General features: G+C 54.1%; 1 protein-coding gene across 6 annotated transcripts in view; it reads left to right on the top strand.

Annotated features, from left to right (window-relative positions):
• Positions 1–9,507, top strand: part of PML (PML nuclear body scaffold) — a 38,709-nt gene extending 29,202 nt beyond the window's left edge. For 2 of the 6 annotated variants that reach the window (XM_077745911.1, XM_077745902.1), the window contains 2 exons: positions 5,775–5,925; positions 6,969–9,507. In XM_077745911.1, coding sequence (XP_077602037.1) covers positions 5,775–5,925; positions 6,969–7,747 — 930 coding nt within the window. In that variant the 3' untranslated portion in view covers positions 7,748–9,507. Of the gene's footprint in view, positions 1–1,430; positions 1,492–5,774; positions 5,926–6,968 lie in introns of those variants that run through there. The other 4 variants (XM_077745967.1, XM_077745957.1, XM_077745919.1 and 1 more) reach the window with 3 other exon arrangements.
• The last annotated feature ends 9,479 nt before the right edge of the window (positions 9,508–18,986 follow it).

Genomic DNA, 18,986 nt, shown 5'->3' with positions numbered 1-18,986 from the left:
CCAACTCCTGCTGCCAGACCAGGATAGCCAGTGGCCCTCTGACGTCTCCGCTCAGATGCCCCGTAGATAACTCGTCTCTTCCTCTCTTCTCTGTAAGTCACACCATCTGCCTGGCTACACCGGCCGGGGCCCCAGAACCCCCCTGGATGCCCTTCTTTTGATTGTTCCTCACTGCCAGTCAGTTTTTCAGTCTTACCTTTCCCTGTTCTAAATTCCTCTGAAATCTGGGCATTTCTTTCCATCCCCTAAGCCTCATCAAACAAAACTGATCCCAAGTCGGGGTAGAAGCCTGGGGAGGAAAGCTCCAGAAAGGATCGGAATTCCAGTAGTCTCACCGGACTTTAGGACTTCACAAGAGTTGGGTGCAGGGACTGAAACCAGCACTCCTGAAAGGGGCGCGGGGTATCAGTGTGACCCTCAGCTGTCATCACAGAGTTGCCAGTTAAGTGTGAGGTTAAGTGTGAGGCTGTTCAAGGAAGGAGGGAGAAGTGCCTGAAGGCGGTAAAGAGTTAAAACGATTAGAAGCACAGCTGCTCACCTGTGGAGACCAGGTCCAGTGTGGGGGAGGGGCAGAGGACCACCACTTTTGTGTTAGTATTCTTAAGACACACATTTATTTTTTAAAGTTTATTTATTTGGAGAGAGAGAGCACAAGCAGGTGAGGGGCAGAGAAGGGCAGACAGAATCCCAAGCAGGCTCCCCACCGTCAGCGCAGAGCCCGATGTGGGGCTGGACCTCATGTACCGTGAAATCACCACCTGAGCCAAGATCAAGAGTCAGATGCCTAACCAACTGAGCCACCCAGGTGCCTCCAGACACACATTGTTAAAATTAACCATTATGTGTCCCAAACTTTAAAAAATGTCTCTTTAAAAAGAAAGCAAACTAGGTCTCCTTTGACACACTTCTCACCCACCTCCTACGCCCCCTTCCAGACTCCCAGTGCTCCCAGAGTCCCCGCAGGGACCTGGGTGGGGGGCAGGGCGACATCCGCAAGGTCCTCCAGACTCCCACATACCCATGTCCGCTCCCCTCCGTGGCCTTTCTCCCACCTTGCACGTGTGGAAGTTGGCCTTCGAAAAGAGCGCATTTTCCAAGTATGCCAGGTGTGTAGGTGACCCTGCCCCAGGCCGCTGCTGGAGTCTAGCTGGACATGCCTGGGGGCTCTGGTGCAGGCCTGGCAAGGTGGGCAAGGCTCCGGGAGAGGCGGTTGGTGCGGGAAGAGCGATCTGTAAGAGCCCCTGCCCCTGCTGGAAGCGCCAGGGGGGGCGGCTGTTGGGTGGAGGGGCAAGACCTGGGCCTGATGGTGGAGGCCTGGGGTGAGGACTACCCTTGAAAATGAGGAACAGTCAGCAGTGCCTCTGCCCTAGGCCCTGTGTTAAGAGTCCAAGGCAGAAACAGATAGATGCTCTCACCTACTCTTACAACAGATGTCTCGCCCCAGTGTCCGGCAGTAGCAGGACCAAGAGGAAGCAGGAGAGGACAGTCCCTGGCTGCGGTGGCAGTGGTGACCAGCAGTAGAAGGAGGGGCCTGTGGGGAACAGCTGATCCAGGGGAGGGGCCGGGATGCTGGTGAGTGTGTGTAATGGTGAAAGCAGATGAGAGCCCCGTCCCCTGAGGGGCTGGCGCAGGAGGGCAGCGGGGGCCATAGGCTAGCCAACAGGATGGTCCAGTTCACAGATACATGCGAGGTATCTCGGGGCTTCCGGACTTTCCCGGGGCTGGGATTTTGTGTCTGCAACACAGAGCAATCTGCGTGCGTTGCCAAACCGATCCCAGCTGTTGAAGCGTGGGTGCTCAGGAAGTCCCTCAGGAGCCTGGGGACTCTTGATAAGGATTAACATTGGACACTGCGTAGACAACTTCAGGCAACCAGATGCCAAATATCAGAGTTTGGCTCCTGAGTGGCTGGCAACCAACCATGGGGTGAATCAGTAGGACGGGAGTTCTCTACCCTCACTGCACACTGCAATCTTACGGGGGCTGGTTACCAACGACAGATTCCTGGGTGCCACCCCCCCACCCCCACCCAGAGATTGTAATTGAACTGGTCTGGGGGTACAACCTGGGCATCTGGACATTTTGAAGTCACTAATGCACAGCCAAAAAGAGAACCACCAAATGGGGGGATTCAGTTGTATATCTGTCATCTGTGTGTATATCAGCCTTGAATGGGGGTGGCCTGTACATACTGGGATATGATCCGGCAGGGGTGCAGTGGTGCTGGATCTTCCCAGAAAGACCTAGACTTGTGGAAGGTGATTAAAATGTCAAGCCAGCCATATGAGTGTGCTTGATATGGCCGTTCGGCCTGCTGTGTGGAGTGTGGAGGTGGAATGCCCTTGCCCTGCTAAGTGGATCTGTGTTGAAGACAAGTGAACTGTAGCTCACAAACCAGACAGCACGTGGATCCAAGTTACACCTGGATCCTGAGAAACTCCCAGGTCTCCTGTGGCTCAGTCTGAGCACACTTTTGCAGTCAAAGAAGTCCATTAACCAAGTATAATAAAGGAATGAATCCTGGGGCACCTGGGTGGCTCAGTCGGTTGGGTGTCCAACTTCGGCTCAGGTCATGATCTCACAGTTCGTGAGTTCAAGCCCCTCGTCAGGCTCTGTGCTGACAGCTCAGAGCCTGGAGCCTGCTTCAGATTCTGTCTCTCCCTCTCTCCCTGCCCCTTGCCCACTCATGCTCTGTCTCTCTCTCTCTCTCTGTCTCTCTCTCTCTCTCTCTCCTTCAAAAATAAATAAACATTTAAAAAAAGAAAAATGAATCCTATTATTTACTTGCATCTTTCAAAGACTATTAAAGTGGGTTTGACTCCTCCAGCTCTTAGCAGCACATCTTAAATTCCTCTTCATCTTTTCTTTGGCTCCCATCACAGCCACTCCCTACTTCCTTGGAGCTTTCTCCACTATTCGCTTTCCGGGCCGAGCACATGGGCTCCAGTCTTCCCCACTCCATTGCCTTCTGCCACCGTTCCTTTTCCCTTCCCAGCACATCTCAAGCCTTTTCCAGTAAAAGGCCCTTGCCTGGCTCAGGCCCGGGTCTCTGTGACTATCAGTCTACACTCCCTGCGCACACACTCAATTACCCTGAGGGTGGATGAAAGCCCAGCGGCGGTGCTATGGGCATTGGAATGTAGGACTTCCCTTAGTGAGCAGGGGACAGAAAGGCTTCCTGCCCCAGAGCCTCTTGGGCTGATTGCCCTTTTGCTAACCCTGGGTCTTGAGAAAAGTCCTTTCTAAGCATGCGGGCACTTCCTAGCCACGTTGCTGGGATGTAAGGCAGGGAGGGGGAATAAGGTGGACAGCTGGCTGGAGTTTAGTGGAAGGCATGCTGGCGAGATCACCTCCACACTCTAGCCCCAAGGGTGAGGAGGACTCGGAAAGGAAGAGGAGTCAGAGCTGGAAGCTTCAGCCTTCTCCCCATTGACAAGCTCAGCAGAAAGGGGGTGTCCTTTTATTAAGGAAGCCACCAAGTTCTTCATAAGTTCAGGACAAAAGACACCACTATAAGAGGGGAAAATGACACCAGTGCAATGGGAGGCCCTAAAAATGAGATTCTGATGGCCATCATCAATGACCCTGGTTGGGGCGCCTGGGTGGCTCAGTTGGTTGAGCGACTGACTCTTGATTTTGACTCAGGTCGTGACCTCACAGTTGCGGGATTGAGCTCCACGTTGAACTGAGCGTGAAGCCTTCTTGGGATTCTCTCTCTCCTTCTCTCTGTGCCCCTCCCCCCACTCATGTTCTCTGTCTCTCTCAAAATAAGTAAATAAACTTTTAAAAAACATAAACGACCCTGGCATGGAGATGGAGCTAGCCCAAAGACGCAGCTGTGCTGCTCTCCAGGAGCTCAAGTCTTGGAAGAAGATATCCGAAGAGGTGACCAAGGCTCTAAGGCCTGAGAAGACATCCAGAAGGAAGGAGACAGGGGGAAGAACTCAGGGCCACTGCATGGGCTCTTACAGTCATCCTGGGAGCAAAAGTGGAAGGAAGAAGAGACAGCTCAGTGTGCCATGTCGGAGGTGACAGAGAGCTCTGGGCCAAAGGACAGCTCTTCAGTCCGGGGGAGGATGCAGCAAGGAGAGCCCAGCTCTTTCCACCACCCTAAGTGCAAGGGCAAGGTCTAGAAGGTTGGTGATAAACACCAGCTGGATTTTCCCTCGGGGAAAGAAGGTGGAGTCTCTGGCCCACCAGCTAGCAACTTCAAGGAAGAGCCCTATAGAAGGCTTCCTCACAGGGAGGAAAGGGAGCCGGGACAGTGAGACAGAAGACTCAGAGCAAGACTTGCAAAGTAAACCTTTGATGGGTGGCCGGATCAAGGATACAGATGTGCAAGGCACTTGACAAAGACATGTTAGGGCCTTGTGTCCAGAGTCCCCGAACCCCAGGCTTCTCTAAGCAAGACCAGCTCTGGATGGATTCCTAGTGAATGTCCCTAGTGATGGGGAGGAAGTTGGTGAGCCTGGGAAACAAATAAGGTGAAAATTGGCCACTCCTAGGAAAAGCCAGCACATTTTACCTGTCATTAGTAAGGACTTTGCTCTTGGCTGAAGTTTTGTTAAAATGTTTCACCTGGTGAATAAAAGGGCCCATGCTTCTTACCTCGCGGGCCAGGGACATTAGCCAGAGGCCAGCGTTTGTGCATGGAGGCTTCAGATCGCCCTAGGTGAGGCGGTGTGTGAGTAAGAAAGACCCGAGGGCTGGTCTCTGTCCCAGCAGTACCCCCAGCGGGCCCTGTGACATTGGCTGTGTCCTTTCCTCCTGGTCTCTGGCTCACGTCCACAGGTGGCATTCACAGGAAGTTCTGAGCAGGCCTCCGGGGACAATGTCTTGGTTTGGCAGCTTTGCGGATGGCCACCCTCTGTAGTCACAGCCCCTTGGGGCTCACAGAGCCAGAGCCCTTCTACCCCTGAGGCCTTTCAAACTCGTTGCCTTGATGTTGGTGAGAATGGGGCCTTGGGTGCCCAGGCTAGAGGAGCCCTGGGCCTGAGACTTCCCTAAGCAGCCCCTCCTGGATGCTAAATGACAGAGAGCCTCCAGGCTTCGTGTGTCCACCTAGATGTGGCATTCCTGAGGCGAGCGGCCCCCCCTCCCCCTTTGTGTAGGACACTGGGGCCTCAGCTGGCTATGGGGACAAGAAGAGCCAGGCTCCTGGCCCCCTTCCAGTGAAACCTAGAGTTTGAGGTGAGACTCCTTCCTCCTGCCCCAAGAAGTGTTTCTTCTGAGCCTGTTCAGAGAGAAGGGAGCAGCAGATCCCTCCCGCCCTACCCACCACGGCATTGACCCCTTCTCTGAGCTTCCATACCCAGCTCTACGCAACCCATGTGCACACTCACTCACACATGCTCACATTCCCACATCCCTGTCAACACAGGTTCGTAAATTCACACCTGATGTGCGCACACATATCTGACATTTGCATTCATTCCCATGCTCGTGCTTTCACACACTCTCATCTGCATGACCTCAGCCTTTCACCCCTACTCATGAATGTGTGGTTCACACCCAGCCCTCACACATGCACACGCACATGGACATCCATTCATACACACGCATCCTTGTGCACACACACTCATTCAGACCTACACCTTCCCCTCCTCTGCCCTCCCACACGTGCGTGCAGATGCACCTGGCCGCACCAGCGTGCTCGTGTTCCCACATTCACACCACACGTGCGCATGCACCTGCCCATGGGCACGTGCTCACCTTGCCAACACGCCCCCTCTTGCCCTCTGGCCCCCTGACCTGTTGGTTTCTCTGTGTTGCAGTCCTCCCGAGAGCTGGACGACAGCAGCAGCGAGTCCAGTGACCTCCAGCTGGAGGGCCCCAGCTCCTTGAGGGTCCTGGATGAGAGCCTGGCCGACCCCCAAGCAGAAGACAGGCCCCTGGTTTTCTTTGACCTCAAGATTGACAGTGAAAGTGGGTTCTCCAGCAGTCACCCCTGCCCCTTTCTAGCTTAGTCCCTGAGCCCCTGAAGTAAGTGCAGGCAGAGCTATGTTCTGGGCCCAGGAGAGCCCAGAGCTCTGGCCAATGGCTGCATCCAGAGAGCAGACAGAGCACGCCTCTCCCCTGGGACTCCAGGGATACCGCTCCGTTGTCTGAATAAGGACGTGGGCCGTAACTGGGGCCTGAAAGCAGGCAGGTGCTTCCCTGAGCTCACCTCTGACCAGCGCTTCTCTTAGAGAGCCTTGGTGACACACTTCAAAACACAGATGTGGGAAGTCACTGCCAGGAGGCCAGCAATGCAAGCAAGACCATAACCTGCGGCTACAGAGTTCTGAGTACAGAGCCCATTCCCCAGGGAGGCCAACAGAGCCAAGGTCATGGAGAGAGGTGACCCCTTCTCCCAGAAGCCCCTCAACTCTCCATGGTGCTTCCCGTGGCCCTGTAATGCCCTTCCCTGAACCAGCAGCCCCCGGCCTGCCTTGTGGCACATGGGGCCAGCCCGGCCAGACAGAAGTAGTGGGTTCCACAAGGACAGGGAAGTCTTTTGCAGACCTCACAGGGCAGCTGTGAGCCACGTTCCGAGTGAAGTGGTTTGGGCAGGTGTGCCACCTGACACTGGGTGCTGCCTGGGCTGGGAGTCTTGATTCAGTGACTGGGGGATTGGAGGCTGGGGCAGGGAGGCGAGGATGCAGCAGAAACAATGAGGGGTCCTGAGGGCAGGTGGGTAAGGCCAGCAGAAGAAGGGCAGGAGGGACCTGGATCTAAACTGTTTGGCAAACTCTAGGGCAGGGGAGGGGGGGAGCTGGACTCCCAGCAGGCGAGTAGGTGGTGTTTGGAAAGCAGCCCACCCACCCCCACTCTGACCCCTGTCCCCTTTAGAGCCAGTGTAGAGCTGCATTTGGAGGCTGATGCCTCCAAGGCAAGGTGGGGTCTCTATGTGGTGGGACAGCACCATTCCTGCCCTGTGCCCCCCGCCCCGCCCCTGAGGCCTCACCCTGCCCTTCTCTCCTGCCCAGCCCAGAAGATTAGCCAGCTGGCAGCCGTGAACCGGGAGAGTGAGTTCCGCGTGCTCATCCAGCCCGAAGCCTTCTTCAGCATCTACTCCAAGGCCGTCTCCCTGGAGGTGGGGCTGCAGCACTTCCTCAGCTTCCTGGGCTCCATGCGCCGCCCCATCTTGGCCTGCTATAAGCTGTGGGGGCCCGGCCTCCCCAACTTCTTCCAGGCCCTGGAGGACATGAATAGGCTGTGGGAGTTTCAGGAGGTAATCTCCGGCTTCCTGGCCGCTCTGCCCCTCCTCCGGCAGCGCGTGCCCCGGGCCAGCAGCTTCAAACTCAAGAGTCTGGCCAAGACCTACCTGGCGAGAAACATGAGCGAACGCAGCGCCCTGGCCGCCGTGCTGGCCATGCGAGATCTGTGCCGCCTCCTCGAGGTCTCCCCGGGCCCCCAGCTGGCCCAGCACGTCTACTCCTTCAGCAACCTGCAGTGCTTTGCGTCCCTGCAGCCCCTGGTGCGGGCGGCCGCCCTGCCCCGGGCCGAAGCCCGCCTCCTGGCCCTCCACAATGTGAGCTTCACCGAGCTGCTGGCCGCGCACCGCCATGACCCGGAGCGGGGCTTGAAGAAGTACAGCCGCTACCTGGGCCTGCAGACCACCTCAGCGTCCCCCGCGCAGCGCACTGCCAACCTGCAGGCCCTGAGCACCTACTTCAAAGGCCTGTCGTCCGAGGAGCCCGTCTCGGCACGGGCAGAAGGCATCGTTGGCCTCAGCTTGACAGAAAAGGCGTCCCAGCAGAGCTGAGAGGAGGCAAGGACTGGCTTGGAATCTCAGCGAGCCGAGAGCCATGAGGTCCCTGCGCCAGGCCCCACTCATCACAGCGTTTCCCGACCCCGGTCCCCAGTACGCAGCTGTCATTTGGTTCAGGATCCATTGTCTCAGACCAAACTGGAGCCCCACAGAGAAGGGTCCAAGTCTGAGTCCTAACCCCCCAGGGCCACCAGATTCCCATTCAGGCTTTGGGAGCACCAATGGATTGGTTGCTTCACCAGACACCTGGCCCCTCTCCTCCAGGACCCAAAACCAGGGAGGTTTTGAGTAAAGAAAGCCTGGGCTCTGGGCTGAGTGGCCCCCAGCCACCCAACTTGCCACTTCCATGAGTGTCCCCGCAGCTCCTCCCTAACCCCAGCCACTGCCTTGGGGGACCTGCTGACAGCCCCCAAGGACACTGCCTGCAACACCCCATGAGCACCCAAAGTGCCTTTCAAACCAAACCACCGTCCAGAGTTTGGCTTCTCCCACCACCTGCCTTTCTGAAGGCCAGCTCCCTTTTCACATCTCCTTTGGGGATAAAAATGCATTCTCATCCCCACAGGGCCTCGAATCTGCAGAGATAGAATCTGCTGCCCTGTATCTGTTCCACCTTCTAGAGTCTGACCCTTCCAAGCTTGCTTCTTTCCTTCTGGCCACACAGACACCACTCCTTTAGTCAGGCTTGGCTCTTTGGTCCTCAGGCCATCAGCCCCTCTCAGCATGGCTTTTGCTTTCACTGCACCGCCCCCCTCAGCCCCATTAGGAATGCCTGCTAGCACCGGGTGCCCGCCACATACACCAGGACCCCGCAGTGTTGGAATCCCCTGAGACCCTCTACCCCAGGCCTCTGGGATCAGCGTCTCTGAGAGGTGGGCCCAGCAAGCTGTTTTAGCATGTTCTCTGATTCTGATGCCTGCTCTGACAGGCTGCTTCCTGAAAGAGCAGCAGTGTGGAGCAGCAGAGAAAGTCCTGGCCCCAACTGTGCACGTTGACAGGGACCTAGGAAAAGACCCCTTCCTGAGCCCCCATGTCCCCACTGGGCCAATTGGCCCAGATGGGCTCAGAGCTCCCATCCAGTTCCGCCATTTTGGGGCTTTAGCCACCAAGCCTGATGAGCATAGTTTTCAACTTAAACCCCAGCTCTCAGCCCTAACCTAGGCTAAGGTCCTCAATCTGTGGTCACATGAGAGGTCAGCAGCAGGACACAGCAAGCTCAGGGCCTTCCCTCTGACTAGCAGAGCCACTGTCCTCTCCATAACCTCTCCCTTCCCCCTTCCTTGGCTCCTGCCAAGGGCCTCCAGCCCCTATTGCCTGAGCTTTCACAGGAGTGAAGTCTGTGTGCCCACACCTCAGCCCCCATCCAATGGGTGCACTGGAGATCCACTAAGGGAGTACATGGGAACCAGCTACCACAGTGGGAGTGTCAGCTCTAACGTGAACTCTGACACGTTTAAAATAGCATTTGCGTTTAAAGCAAGTGCCCGCTCAAAAGCTCCTGTAGGAACAGGCTGATGGGTGAAGGGAGGAGCAGGCTGGGGCCCCTGCCTGGCTGTGATGACCGCCTTGGCAATTGCAAGGCAGCACTTGGGCTCCTCTTCCCTCAGCTTCGCCCTGAACTCGGCAGTGCCCACTGGTTTCCAGCCCTCCGTGCTTGCTTTCTGCAGATGTAGTCCACCGCAGGTTTTATAACAAAAGGCTCTTCTGCCCTCTTTCCATTTATGTAGCCTTTAATAAAGATGTGAATGCTCAAAGTCTGATGCACCAACCAAACTCTGCTCAGCCCACCTGGGAGCCACTGAGCAGCCTCTGGCCTGGGGAGGAGGGGGGTGCTCCTGAACGTGGGGGAGCTGCACTTTGTGAAGTCCTTTCAGAACTTAGCAGAGCTGAGAGTCCCTTGTTGCTCAGTGCCGAGAACCTCACAGATGTGAGCTCCCCCCATTCCAAAGGAGGAAACCCAGGGTGGGCCCATCAGAGATCATCTCCCAAAAGGAGAGGCACATGGCGGGAAAGAGGCGCCAGTTTCAAGAATTATCCTCTAGAGGGAGTCAGGAGCCAAAGATCAGCATCTGTAAGAACTTCACCTCTGCCCCCTGCTGGGTATTCTCGCACCCCTGTTTGTGTACCCAGAGTCCCAGGTGGTAAAACCCTTACCAAGGGGGAGGGGAGCTCAGGACATTAGCAATGTGGAATTAATGTGTTTCTGTCCGGGGTGTCCTGTCTGGGGTCCACGTTAGTACCTACAGGGCTTCCCATGACACAGACAGTGTGGAAGCGGCCGTCCCTGGGCCTGGGTGAGCCACCAGGTAATGTCATTTGATCAGTGCCACCACCCTTAACCCCACCTATCTGGCCCAGGTGCCCAAATTCCAGCTCTGGAGTTTTAGCCTCTAAGACCAAGTCCAAGTGTGTCCCCAGTGCTTCATCTTTGAACACTATCACAGATTCATCTATGTCAACTAACCATGAACTTGCAATCCTCACTCTGTAGCCTCTGACTGGTCTGGTGTGTCCAACTCACTGAGGCTTGGGCCTCGACTCTATCCAATGGGATAACAGAGATCATTTTTACCTCACAGGCGATTGCATGAACCGAGAGATGTGGAAATACCTTTTTAATACGCGAAGAACCACACAGGGGTGCCTGGGTGACTCAATTATTTGAGTGTCCGACTTCAGCTCAGGTCATGATCTCATAGTTCATGGGTTCGAGCCCCGCATCAGGCTCTGTGCTGACTACCCAGAGCCTAGAGTCTGCTTTGGATTCTGTTTCCCTCTCTCTCTGCCCCTCTCTGCCTCTCAAAAATAAATAAGCATTAAAAAATTTTAATATGTGAAGAACCACACAAATGTAAGATCTTATTTTACAGACAACCAAGAGTACAGTTTTACTGCTTCATGAGTTATAAAAATTAACAGATATTAGATCTTAGCAGAAAATGTACATGGGCTTGGCTTCAGGTAACAAAGAACAAGATCTGAGACAGAGCAGACAATTGTGGGGGGTCCTAGGGTCCCAGAAGATCAGAGTCAGAAGAGTCCACCTTGCAGTGGCTGAGAAGTCGGTGGCTCTGTGTCTCCACCACAGCCAAATGGGGGATTTCAGCCATGCACACCTCAGCCCTGGCCAGGCCTGCCTGCTCCAGGGCCTCCTTCTGAGACCCAAGGACTCCCACTCCCCAGAACATCACCACTCAGAAATCTGCTTTATTTTTTTCTATATATACTTGTTAAGTTTATTTATTTTTGAGAGAGAGAGACTGTGCACACATGCAAGGAAGAGACAGAGAGAGAGGGAGACAGAGAATCCCAAGCAGGCTCCACATTATCAGCGCAGAGCCCGATGCGGGGCTCGAACTCACAGCCTGTAAGATCGTGCCCTGAGCCAAAACCAAGAGTAAGTTGCTCAACAGACTGAGCCACCCAGGCGCCTCTCAGAATCTGCTTTAACTCCAACCCAGCCCTTCCTTCTACCTGCACGACATCCAGCCTGGCCTTGCCGTCCCCCACCCCCTTCCTTCCTCCTCCTGTCCCAGCCTGACACACTCCATCCTTATTCCTACCCCAGACTCACTCTGACCCCTAGTCCCAACCCTGACAATTCTCCCTATCCCAGAGTTTACCCTTCACACTACACCTGCCCGCAGGCCCAGCCCCTGCACTGTTTCCTGCATCCTCTGACTTCAATCGTGTCTCCAACCCACACCCTAAGTGTCCCCAGCCTCTGAGCCTAGAGTTGGGGGGGGTCTTTTCTCACCTTTCTTCACTCCTCTCAAGGGAACTCCGCAGTTAATGACACCAAATGGCAAGTCAGAGAAAGTAGCACTTGTGAACCACCGCGCAGAGGGAAGGGAGCTGAGCTAGAGCGGCTCCCAGACTCTGCCAGCAGGGGGCGCTGCAGCCCCATCGGGCCTCGCGATCCGGCTGCGGTTCCCGTTCCACGTGGGTGGGGGGAGTGGAGGAGCGTGGGGGCTTGGGTCGCCCTCCGTCTCTTCCAGAGCGGCTCGCGCACTTCCAGTGGTATGGAGGTAGCTTTAGGTGGACGGTGGGTGGAAAACCGTTTCCAAAACGGTAACCGTGTGTTGTTTATTTTAACATCTATTAGAAAAAAATATAGCCAGCGTATCAAAACCGTCATTTCGGGAATGTAGATGCTCAGAATAACACTAGAATGGGATTATTTAAAGGTCTAATTTAAGAACAAATATTAGGTATGGGTGCTTGGGTAGCTGAGTCGGTTCCAACTTAGGCTCAGGTGGTGATCTCACAGTCTGTGGGGTCGAGCCCCGTGTCGGGCTTTGTGCTAACAGCTCAGAGCCTGGAGCCTGCTTCAGATTCTGTATCTCCCTTTCTCTCTGACCCTCCCCTGCTCATGCTGTCTCTCTCTCTCTCTCAGAAATAAATAAAACATTAAAAAAATATTAAAAAATAAATAAATAAAAAGAACAAATATTAGGTAACTACAATCTCAGAAGGAACACCGAGTTAGCGAAACTTGTATGGAAGGGAGGGACTTAATCTCGGGAAACACTGGGGTTCTGGTGGAATTAGGGTGAAGGTTATGGATGAGGGTTAAAGCTAAGGTTAGGGTCCGGGTTAGAATTGGGGTAAGGGTGGGGTGGGGTTAGAAGTTGGGGTGAGGCCTAAGGTTAGGATTTGGGGCTAATATCAAATTTAGGGGCACATCTGGTGATGAAGGTTAGCAATGGAGTTAAGAACCAATAGCAACGGGGGGCGCCTGGGTGGCTCAGTGGTTAAGAGTCAACTTTGGCTCAGGTCATGATCTCACAGTCAGTGAGTTCGAGCCCCATGCCGGGCTCTGTGCTGACAGCTCAAAGTCTGGAGCCTGCTTCGGATTCTGTGTCTCCCTTTCTCTCTGCCCCTCTCCTGTGTGTGCTCTCTCTCTCTCAAGAATAAATAAACATTTTGTTTTAATTTTTAAAAAAGAATCAATAGCAATGGAATTAGGGTCACTCTTGAGGCTACAGGGATTTGCTGCTTTAGCAGCTGAAGAGTCCATGAGGCCATGGATAGGAGCTTCTGAGAACCCCTCCATATGGCACCCTAAGTGCTGTCTTCCTCCCCAGCATCCTTTTCTAGAAGCACCCCACAGGGGTTTCACCTGAGCTCACTGAACCCCAGGGGTGGGGGAGGCACAGTGATGGTCCGATCCAGGACTGAGAGCCTCCACCACGAGCTGGTGAATCCTGCCCCCAGCTGACACAACTGGAAAGTAACTACGTGCTAGACACCATTTCCTCACTTAGCACAGGTAACCTCATGGAGTCTTCCCAGGGCCCCTCTGCCGTGACATCATCACTGTCTTTCTACAGATGAACACAGGCTGGGGGTGGAGGGGCAGGAAGGTTGCACACCTTGCTCAAAGTCATTAAATCTGTATGTGGCAGAGTTGGGTTTGCCCAGCAGGGGGCGCCTGTGTCTAGTTTGGTGCCAGCTATGGCCCATGCCCACGAGGCTGCCTGCTGGGTGCACTGCCCTGCCACTGGAGGGGGGGGGGCAGCTCTCTGCTCTCTCCTTCCTGTACCCTCCTGGTCTGTTGGTCTCACAAGATGAGAAGTTTAAGCTTTAGAAGGCCAACATCCCAATCTTCTGGTCCCAGCCCTTGAACTTATCCTAATTCCAATTTTTTCTTTTATTTTTTTTAATGTTGATTAATTTTGAGAGAGAGTGAGACAGGATGTGAGCAGGGAAGGGGCAGAGACAGAGAGAGCCACAGAATCCAAAGCAGGCTCCAGGCTCTGCGCTGTCAGCACAGAGCCTGATGCGGGGCTCGAACTCATCAACTGCGAGATCATGACCTGAGCTGAAGTTGGATGCTTAACCGACTGAGCCACCTAGGCGCCCCTAATTTTTTCTTTTAGAGCAGAGCTTCTCAAACCTTTTTTTTAAATTGCTCCCATACGGAGACTCTTTAGACATATTTTTCCTAGTCATGACTCCCCCCAGTGAAATTTTAATACCATAGATACCCTATAGTTTTCTCAGGATTCTCTACATTAAAAAATCATGTCATCTGCAAATAGAGATAATTTTACTTCTTCCTTACAGGTATCATGTAACTGTTAATGTACTGTGGTCCTTTGGAGGATCAGAAACCATTGAAATATCTAGGGTGGTTAACGGGCCCCTCTTGAACCAATTTTTGTCCTCTGTGGGTTAATATTTCTCCTGTTGAGAAGGCATGACTTAAGGTAAGGTGCCAGCCCCAGTTACAAGGCAAGTAAGAAGACTGGGCGGGCGTGGATGGGTCTTAACCCCTCCTTGTGGCTCAGTTCACTGGTGGGAATGAGGTAGGAAAAGGCTGCAGGGAGATGGAAGTGAACTTGAGCAGAGGTCTGTCAGGACAGGCTTCCTTCAGTCCCTGACTAGGACTGGTGGCTGAGCCTGGGGCTAGGGGAGAAATGGGAGCAGCACCATCATTTATTTTTGCGGCCGAACCTAGGTGTCCGCTCCAGACCCTTTGGGTTTCAGTAAACCAGATGCCTATGGTGATTGTACTGAGAGAAGGGTCTAGAATTTCAACTGACTCCCCTTCTCAAAAAAACAAAACAGCAAGTTTGGAAGGTCTCTGCCCACCCTTACAAAATGCATTTGCTGACAAGTGAAGGGAAAATTCCTTCATTCTTGGCTCAAGGCACTTCCTTAAACTCAGCCCTGAGGAATTCTTTAAAGGCCAGCTGCCTGGACTATGCTAAAGTCAGTTTATAAATATAAATATCCCAGACTTGATAGCCAAGCAGATTACAACAGCGAGTTAGCGAAGCACAGAAATTTTCCACGAAGCTGGCCAGCCAAACAAGTGTGAGAGGAGATATTGTGAGATCTGGTCCACTTGTCTGATTGCCTGAAACTGTGGATAGAATTTACCGCAGTAGACTCTCTTTTGGGGTTCTATGGCCATCAAGCCCTGGCTGACACCAGGACGGACCAATTCTACAGTAAATCAGACCAACCGAGGAGGAGGCAGAGGGTGGGTGAGGCTGGGCCCACGATGGAGTCATTGAGTCTGCTTGGGACTGGGGAAGGGTGTGGGGAAGGCTGCGGCGTGGTGGTTAGGACACGGGCTTTGGGAGGAAACGAATTTATAATCCTAGCTCCGCTGTGTGACCTTGGACAAGCTACTTAGCCTCTATGGTCTCGTATGCAAATTGGGGGTTGATAATACGGACTTCGAAAATGATAAGGGTTAAATGAGATGACATACATAAAGCACTAAATTGTGATTAGCAATGCTCAAGAAAAAAATACCTCTGTGTCTCCAATGCCCTAGAGAGGGCACTGTTGCTGTGACACCCCCCCCCCCAGAAAGCCCCGTGGACTCGTTCCCTTCACTGCCTTCCCCTACTTCTCCCCTCCTCCTTCTCTCCCCTCTCTCTTCACTGCTTTCCCCCTCCCCTCCTCCTGTGTCCTTTCATGCCCCTCCCCCTCCTCCCCTTCTTTCCCTCCCTTTTCTCCCTCTCTCCCTCTCCGGACTCCAGTCCATTTAAGATCTGAGAGACCCTGTCCCCAACTACTTCTCTCCGCCTCCCCAAGCCTCCTCAACTGTCTCCTCTACCCTGATGACAGGGTCAGCCTGCAAACAGAAAGAGGGAGGGATTTACTGCCGTCCCTTCCCTCCCCAGCCCGCACCTGGCTACCAGACACGGCCAACTGCAGGAAGGTCACATTGCAGCACCAGCAGAGATGTGGGTTGGACAGAAGAGCTCCTGAGAGAAGCAAATAAATACATCAAGTTTCCAGCTGGGGCTGGAGATAAGGGCTCAGGGAGATGAGACTGAGGTGCTCCCTGGCTTCGGGGGGAAAACCTATTTGGGGGCGCTTCAAAGAGGAAACAGGCGGAGCACTACTGGGAGGTCACTGAGCACACGTCTTCCTTTTAGATTTGGGAGGGACTGGCTAAGGCAAGAATGTGACAGATCTAAGCTCCTGTCCCAGCTGAGACAGGCAGGTGGAAAGAGAAACTGAGATGAAGAAGAGAGAGAGGTTTTCCCAAAGTCTCACAGAAAGTCGGTGGGAAAGTAGGGCCACCTCCCTACTCCCTGGTCTCCCGCTCTGCACCCCCTTACACAGAATCGCACCTGGCTGTTCTCAAGCTTGGCCATTAGAACTGGCCTTACCTGGGTGTAGAATTGGAATGCCAAGGCCCCCCTGAGGGAGGGCTCTCCTTCCTCCAAATCCCTGCCCCAGCCAGCTGCCTGGCAGGAGTTGGGCGCTTTCTCTCTGGAACATGCCATTAGCTGCCCCAAGTGAGGGCACAGCCTCAGTCTCTTCCAAACATGGGCAGGGCTTTGCTTCTGGCACCCATGAGCATTGGAGTGGGAGACAGGGGGTGAATACAGGAGACCTGAGTGAGAGCACGTTTCCCACCCAGAAACAGCCATGAGAGAAGCCACCTCTGCCTGAGAGTCCCAAGGGCCTCCTAACTAGCAAGATCAGTGCTGGCCACCAAGTTTGGCCTGCTCTTGACCAGACTGCCCTGGGAGGGCATCTCAGAGACGCCGCGTGCTGGAGGCATTTCCCACTCCCACCTGCCGTAACCTCCTTCTTGGCCTGTCTTCCCTCCAATAAAATGAAGGGCTTGGGATAGGGGACCTGCAGCCCCCAAGCTCAGGTGATCTGTGACGCTGGACAGCTCCCTGTCTAGCCTTCCTCTAAGGCAGGTGTGGGCTCACAGACATTCTAGCCTTGGCCCCAGGTGACCCGCTAGAGCTGATGGAGCCTAGCTTGGGATGCCAGAAGCCCCAAAGTTCACACACCTAAAGAGACCTGAACACGCTGTGTGGTGGAGGGCGGAGACGGCATCTGCCTTGTTCCCAGCTGCACCCATGCCAAGCACAGCACCTGGCAATACCAAGGAGGCTTGATTCCGGTCTGTAGAGTGAATGATAGAGCAGATCCATTTCTGTGTGTCCATCCCTTGGCATCTGTGCTTTGGAGAGCTCACATCTGTAGCTTTCTTCCTGGGCTGCCCTTGGGCTATTGGAGCTGACCTGGGCACAGGGAGGAGGGGGGGAGAGAGGGAGAGAGAGAAGTGCCTGGAGGTTTCCATTCTGCCCCCACCATCCCATGGGGCAGCCCCTAGTCAGTGTCTGACTGCTGTGCATCTACGGAGACCAGAGACCGGAGACCCAGGTTCCCTGCCTAAATCAGTACCAACTCCGATGCGTGACTTCTGCCTTGAGCTCCTTGGGATCAGGCTGCTGCTGAGACTTCCTGAAATCACACCCTGGCTTGGCTTCCTCCCCTTCCTCTCCTGCTTCCCTTCTCTCCTGCCGGTTTCTGTGAAGAACTTTCCACAATCCGTGGCTTGCGCGTGAATCTGTGTCTCCATTCCGCTTTGGGAAACAATTTCTAAGAACAAAGAGCCTGTGACCGTGAGACGGAAGATAGCGGTGAATGCAGTTGATCTGATGGTGCCATGTGCCCTATCATGCGCTGTCCTGACTGTGATGGGGAGAGTAGATGAGAAGGCTCTGGGTGACCACCCTCCCCAGGAACTTTCAGCCCAGAAGATGAAGGAGGAGGAGCCCCAACCCCCCATTCCGGCCCTGCCCTTCTGGTCTCTGATGGGGCCACATGCAGAGCTCAGGTGGGTCTCAGAATATAGGCTTACGGTGACCTCTCTCCACTGGTGCCACCAGGCAATGGAGAACTTGGGGCCGCAGAGCAGAGAGGAGTAGACAAAACAGCGAGAAGAGTTGTGTCTTCCTTCTGCAAGTCCCCCACCAGTCAGGGAGCCCCTGGGAGCCTTGGCATTTCTTCCTGGGCCTAGGCACCAGGCTCCTGAAATAGTGATCAGATTTCATCTCTAATGATGTTACACACACACACATACACGCACACACATGCCTCCTGAATCTGACTTATGTGTGGGGCCTTTGTTGTAGCAAGAGGGCTCCCCCTGCCATCAGAGCAACGCACAGCAGTTTTGGGGAGAGGGTTTGCTCCTGGGCCCAGGCATCCTGCTCACCATGTTACTGAGGCAGCTGCAGTGTGGTGGGAGGGAAAACAAAAAGCCACCCAGGGTCACAAGGAAGAGGGCAAGCAAGGTCCCCAGACTTTCCAAAGGCCTCCTCTCACAGGAAGCCCAGCAGAGGCCCCCTAGATGCTCCAACTCAACCTGCACACTGGCTTCTAAAGTCACAGCACCCAATTGCCGCGACTGGGAGGGCCCCAGCAGTGGAAGGGCTCCCGAGCACATCCAGCCCACTCTCCTACCTTCCCGAGCACAGAAGGAGGGAGGACAGGAGCTACTTAAGGTCACACAAACTAGTCTGCGAAGCCTGCAGCTTTGCACTGCCTCCGCGTTCTTCCCGAGGCCAGGGTACAATCTGTCCTCCTGTTTCCCACCGTGACAGTAAAGTGCCACTCTTCTCGGCCATGGGACCGGGCGACAGGTTCAGTCATGTGAAGTCATGTGGGAACATCTTCGAGTTCATAAACATCTCCTGTTCATAAATATCCGACTGAAGACGGAAGCTTCTACTGCTCCCAAAATAGCTTTGGATCCCAGCACAGGCATTTCCAAGAACAAATCTTTATCCTTTCAAGAATTCTGTGAAAGCACAGACTTCTCTAGTTTGTATGTATACCTACCCAAGAGAGTTTCCTAATCCTGCTCACATGCCGGGCCCCAATCCGTGGTCACGGACGGTGGACATAGACTGGCCTAGTCTCCAGATAAGGTGTCGAATATGGTTTAATGTCTAATACGGTTTCTTGTAAGTATGGTCCATTTCAGTTCAATTCATTCTGACACAATAGTAGATTACTCTGATCAGGCAACCCCCCAGCACTTTTATTTAAAGGGGATTGCTTGCCTATAGATAATCTGGGGGTTGACTCCTCAACCCCCTTTCAGGGCTAGATGATTACTCTGAGCCAATCCATTCGATTCCCTTTACCAGTGATTGGCTCAGAGCTGAGAAGTCCCGAGCCAACAGCTGTCCGTAAGACCTAAGGAGAGGCTGTGGCTTCAAGAAAGAACCCAGTCTCTCTGTTCCGCTGGTCTGTTACCATTAAGCATGTTACCCTGGCTGCTGCAGAAGCCCTCCAAGGGCACCAAGGAACACAAGTCTCAAGCAGAAGCCCTGTTAAGGGTGGCAGAGGAGAGGGACTGAATCTGGGTCTGGTGGTGTCATCCAGCCACCCAATCAACCAGCCCTGAAGCCAGCCCTGCCTCCTCCTTGTGAGATGATACAGGTTTTAAAAC

Source organism: Crocuta crocuta, unplaced genomic scaffold, assembly GCF_008692635.1.
Source record: "Crocuta crocuta isolate KB4526 unplaced genomic scaffold, BGI_CrCroc_1.0 scaffold130, whole genome shotgun sequence".
In the NCBI taxonomy this organism is placed as follows: domain Eukaryota; kingdom Metazoa; phylum Chordata; class Mammalia; order Carnivora; family Hyaenidae; genus Crocuta; species Crocuta crocuta.
Note: the sequence above shows the minus strand (reverse complement) of the source record. Positions and strands in the feature narration are given on the sequence as shown.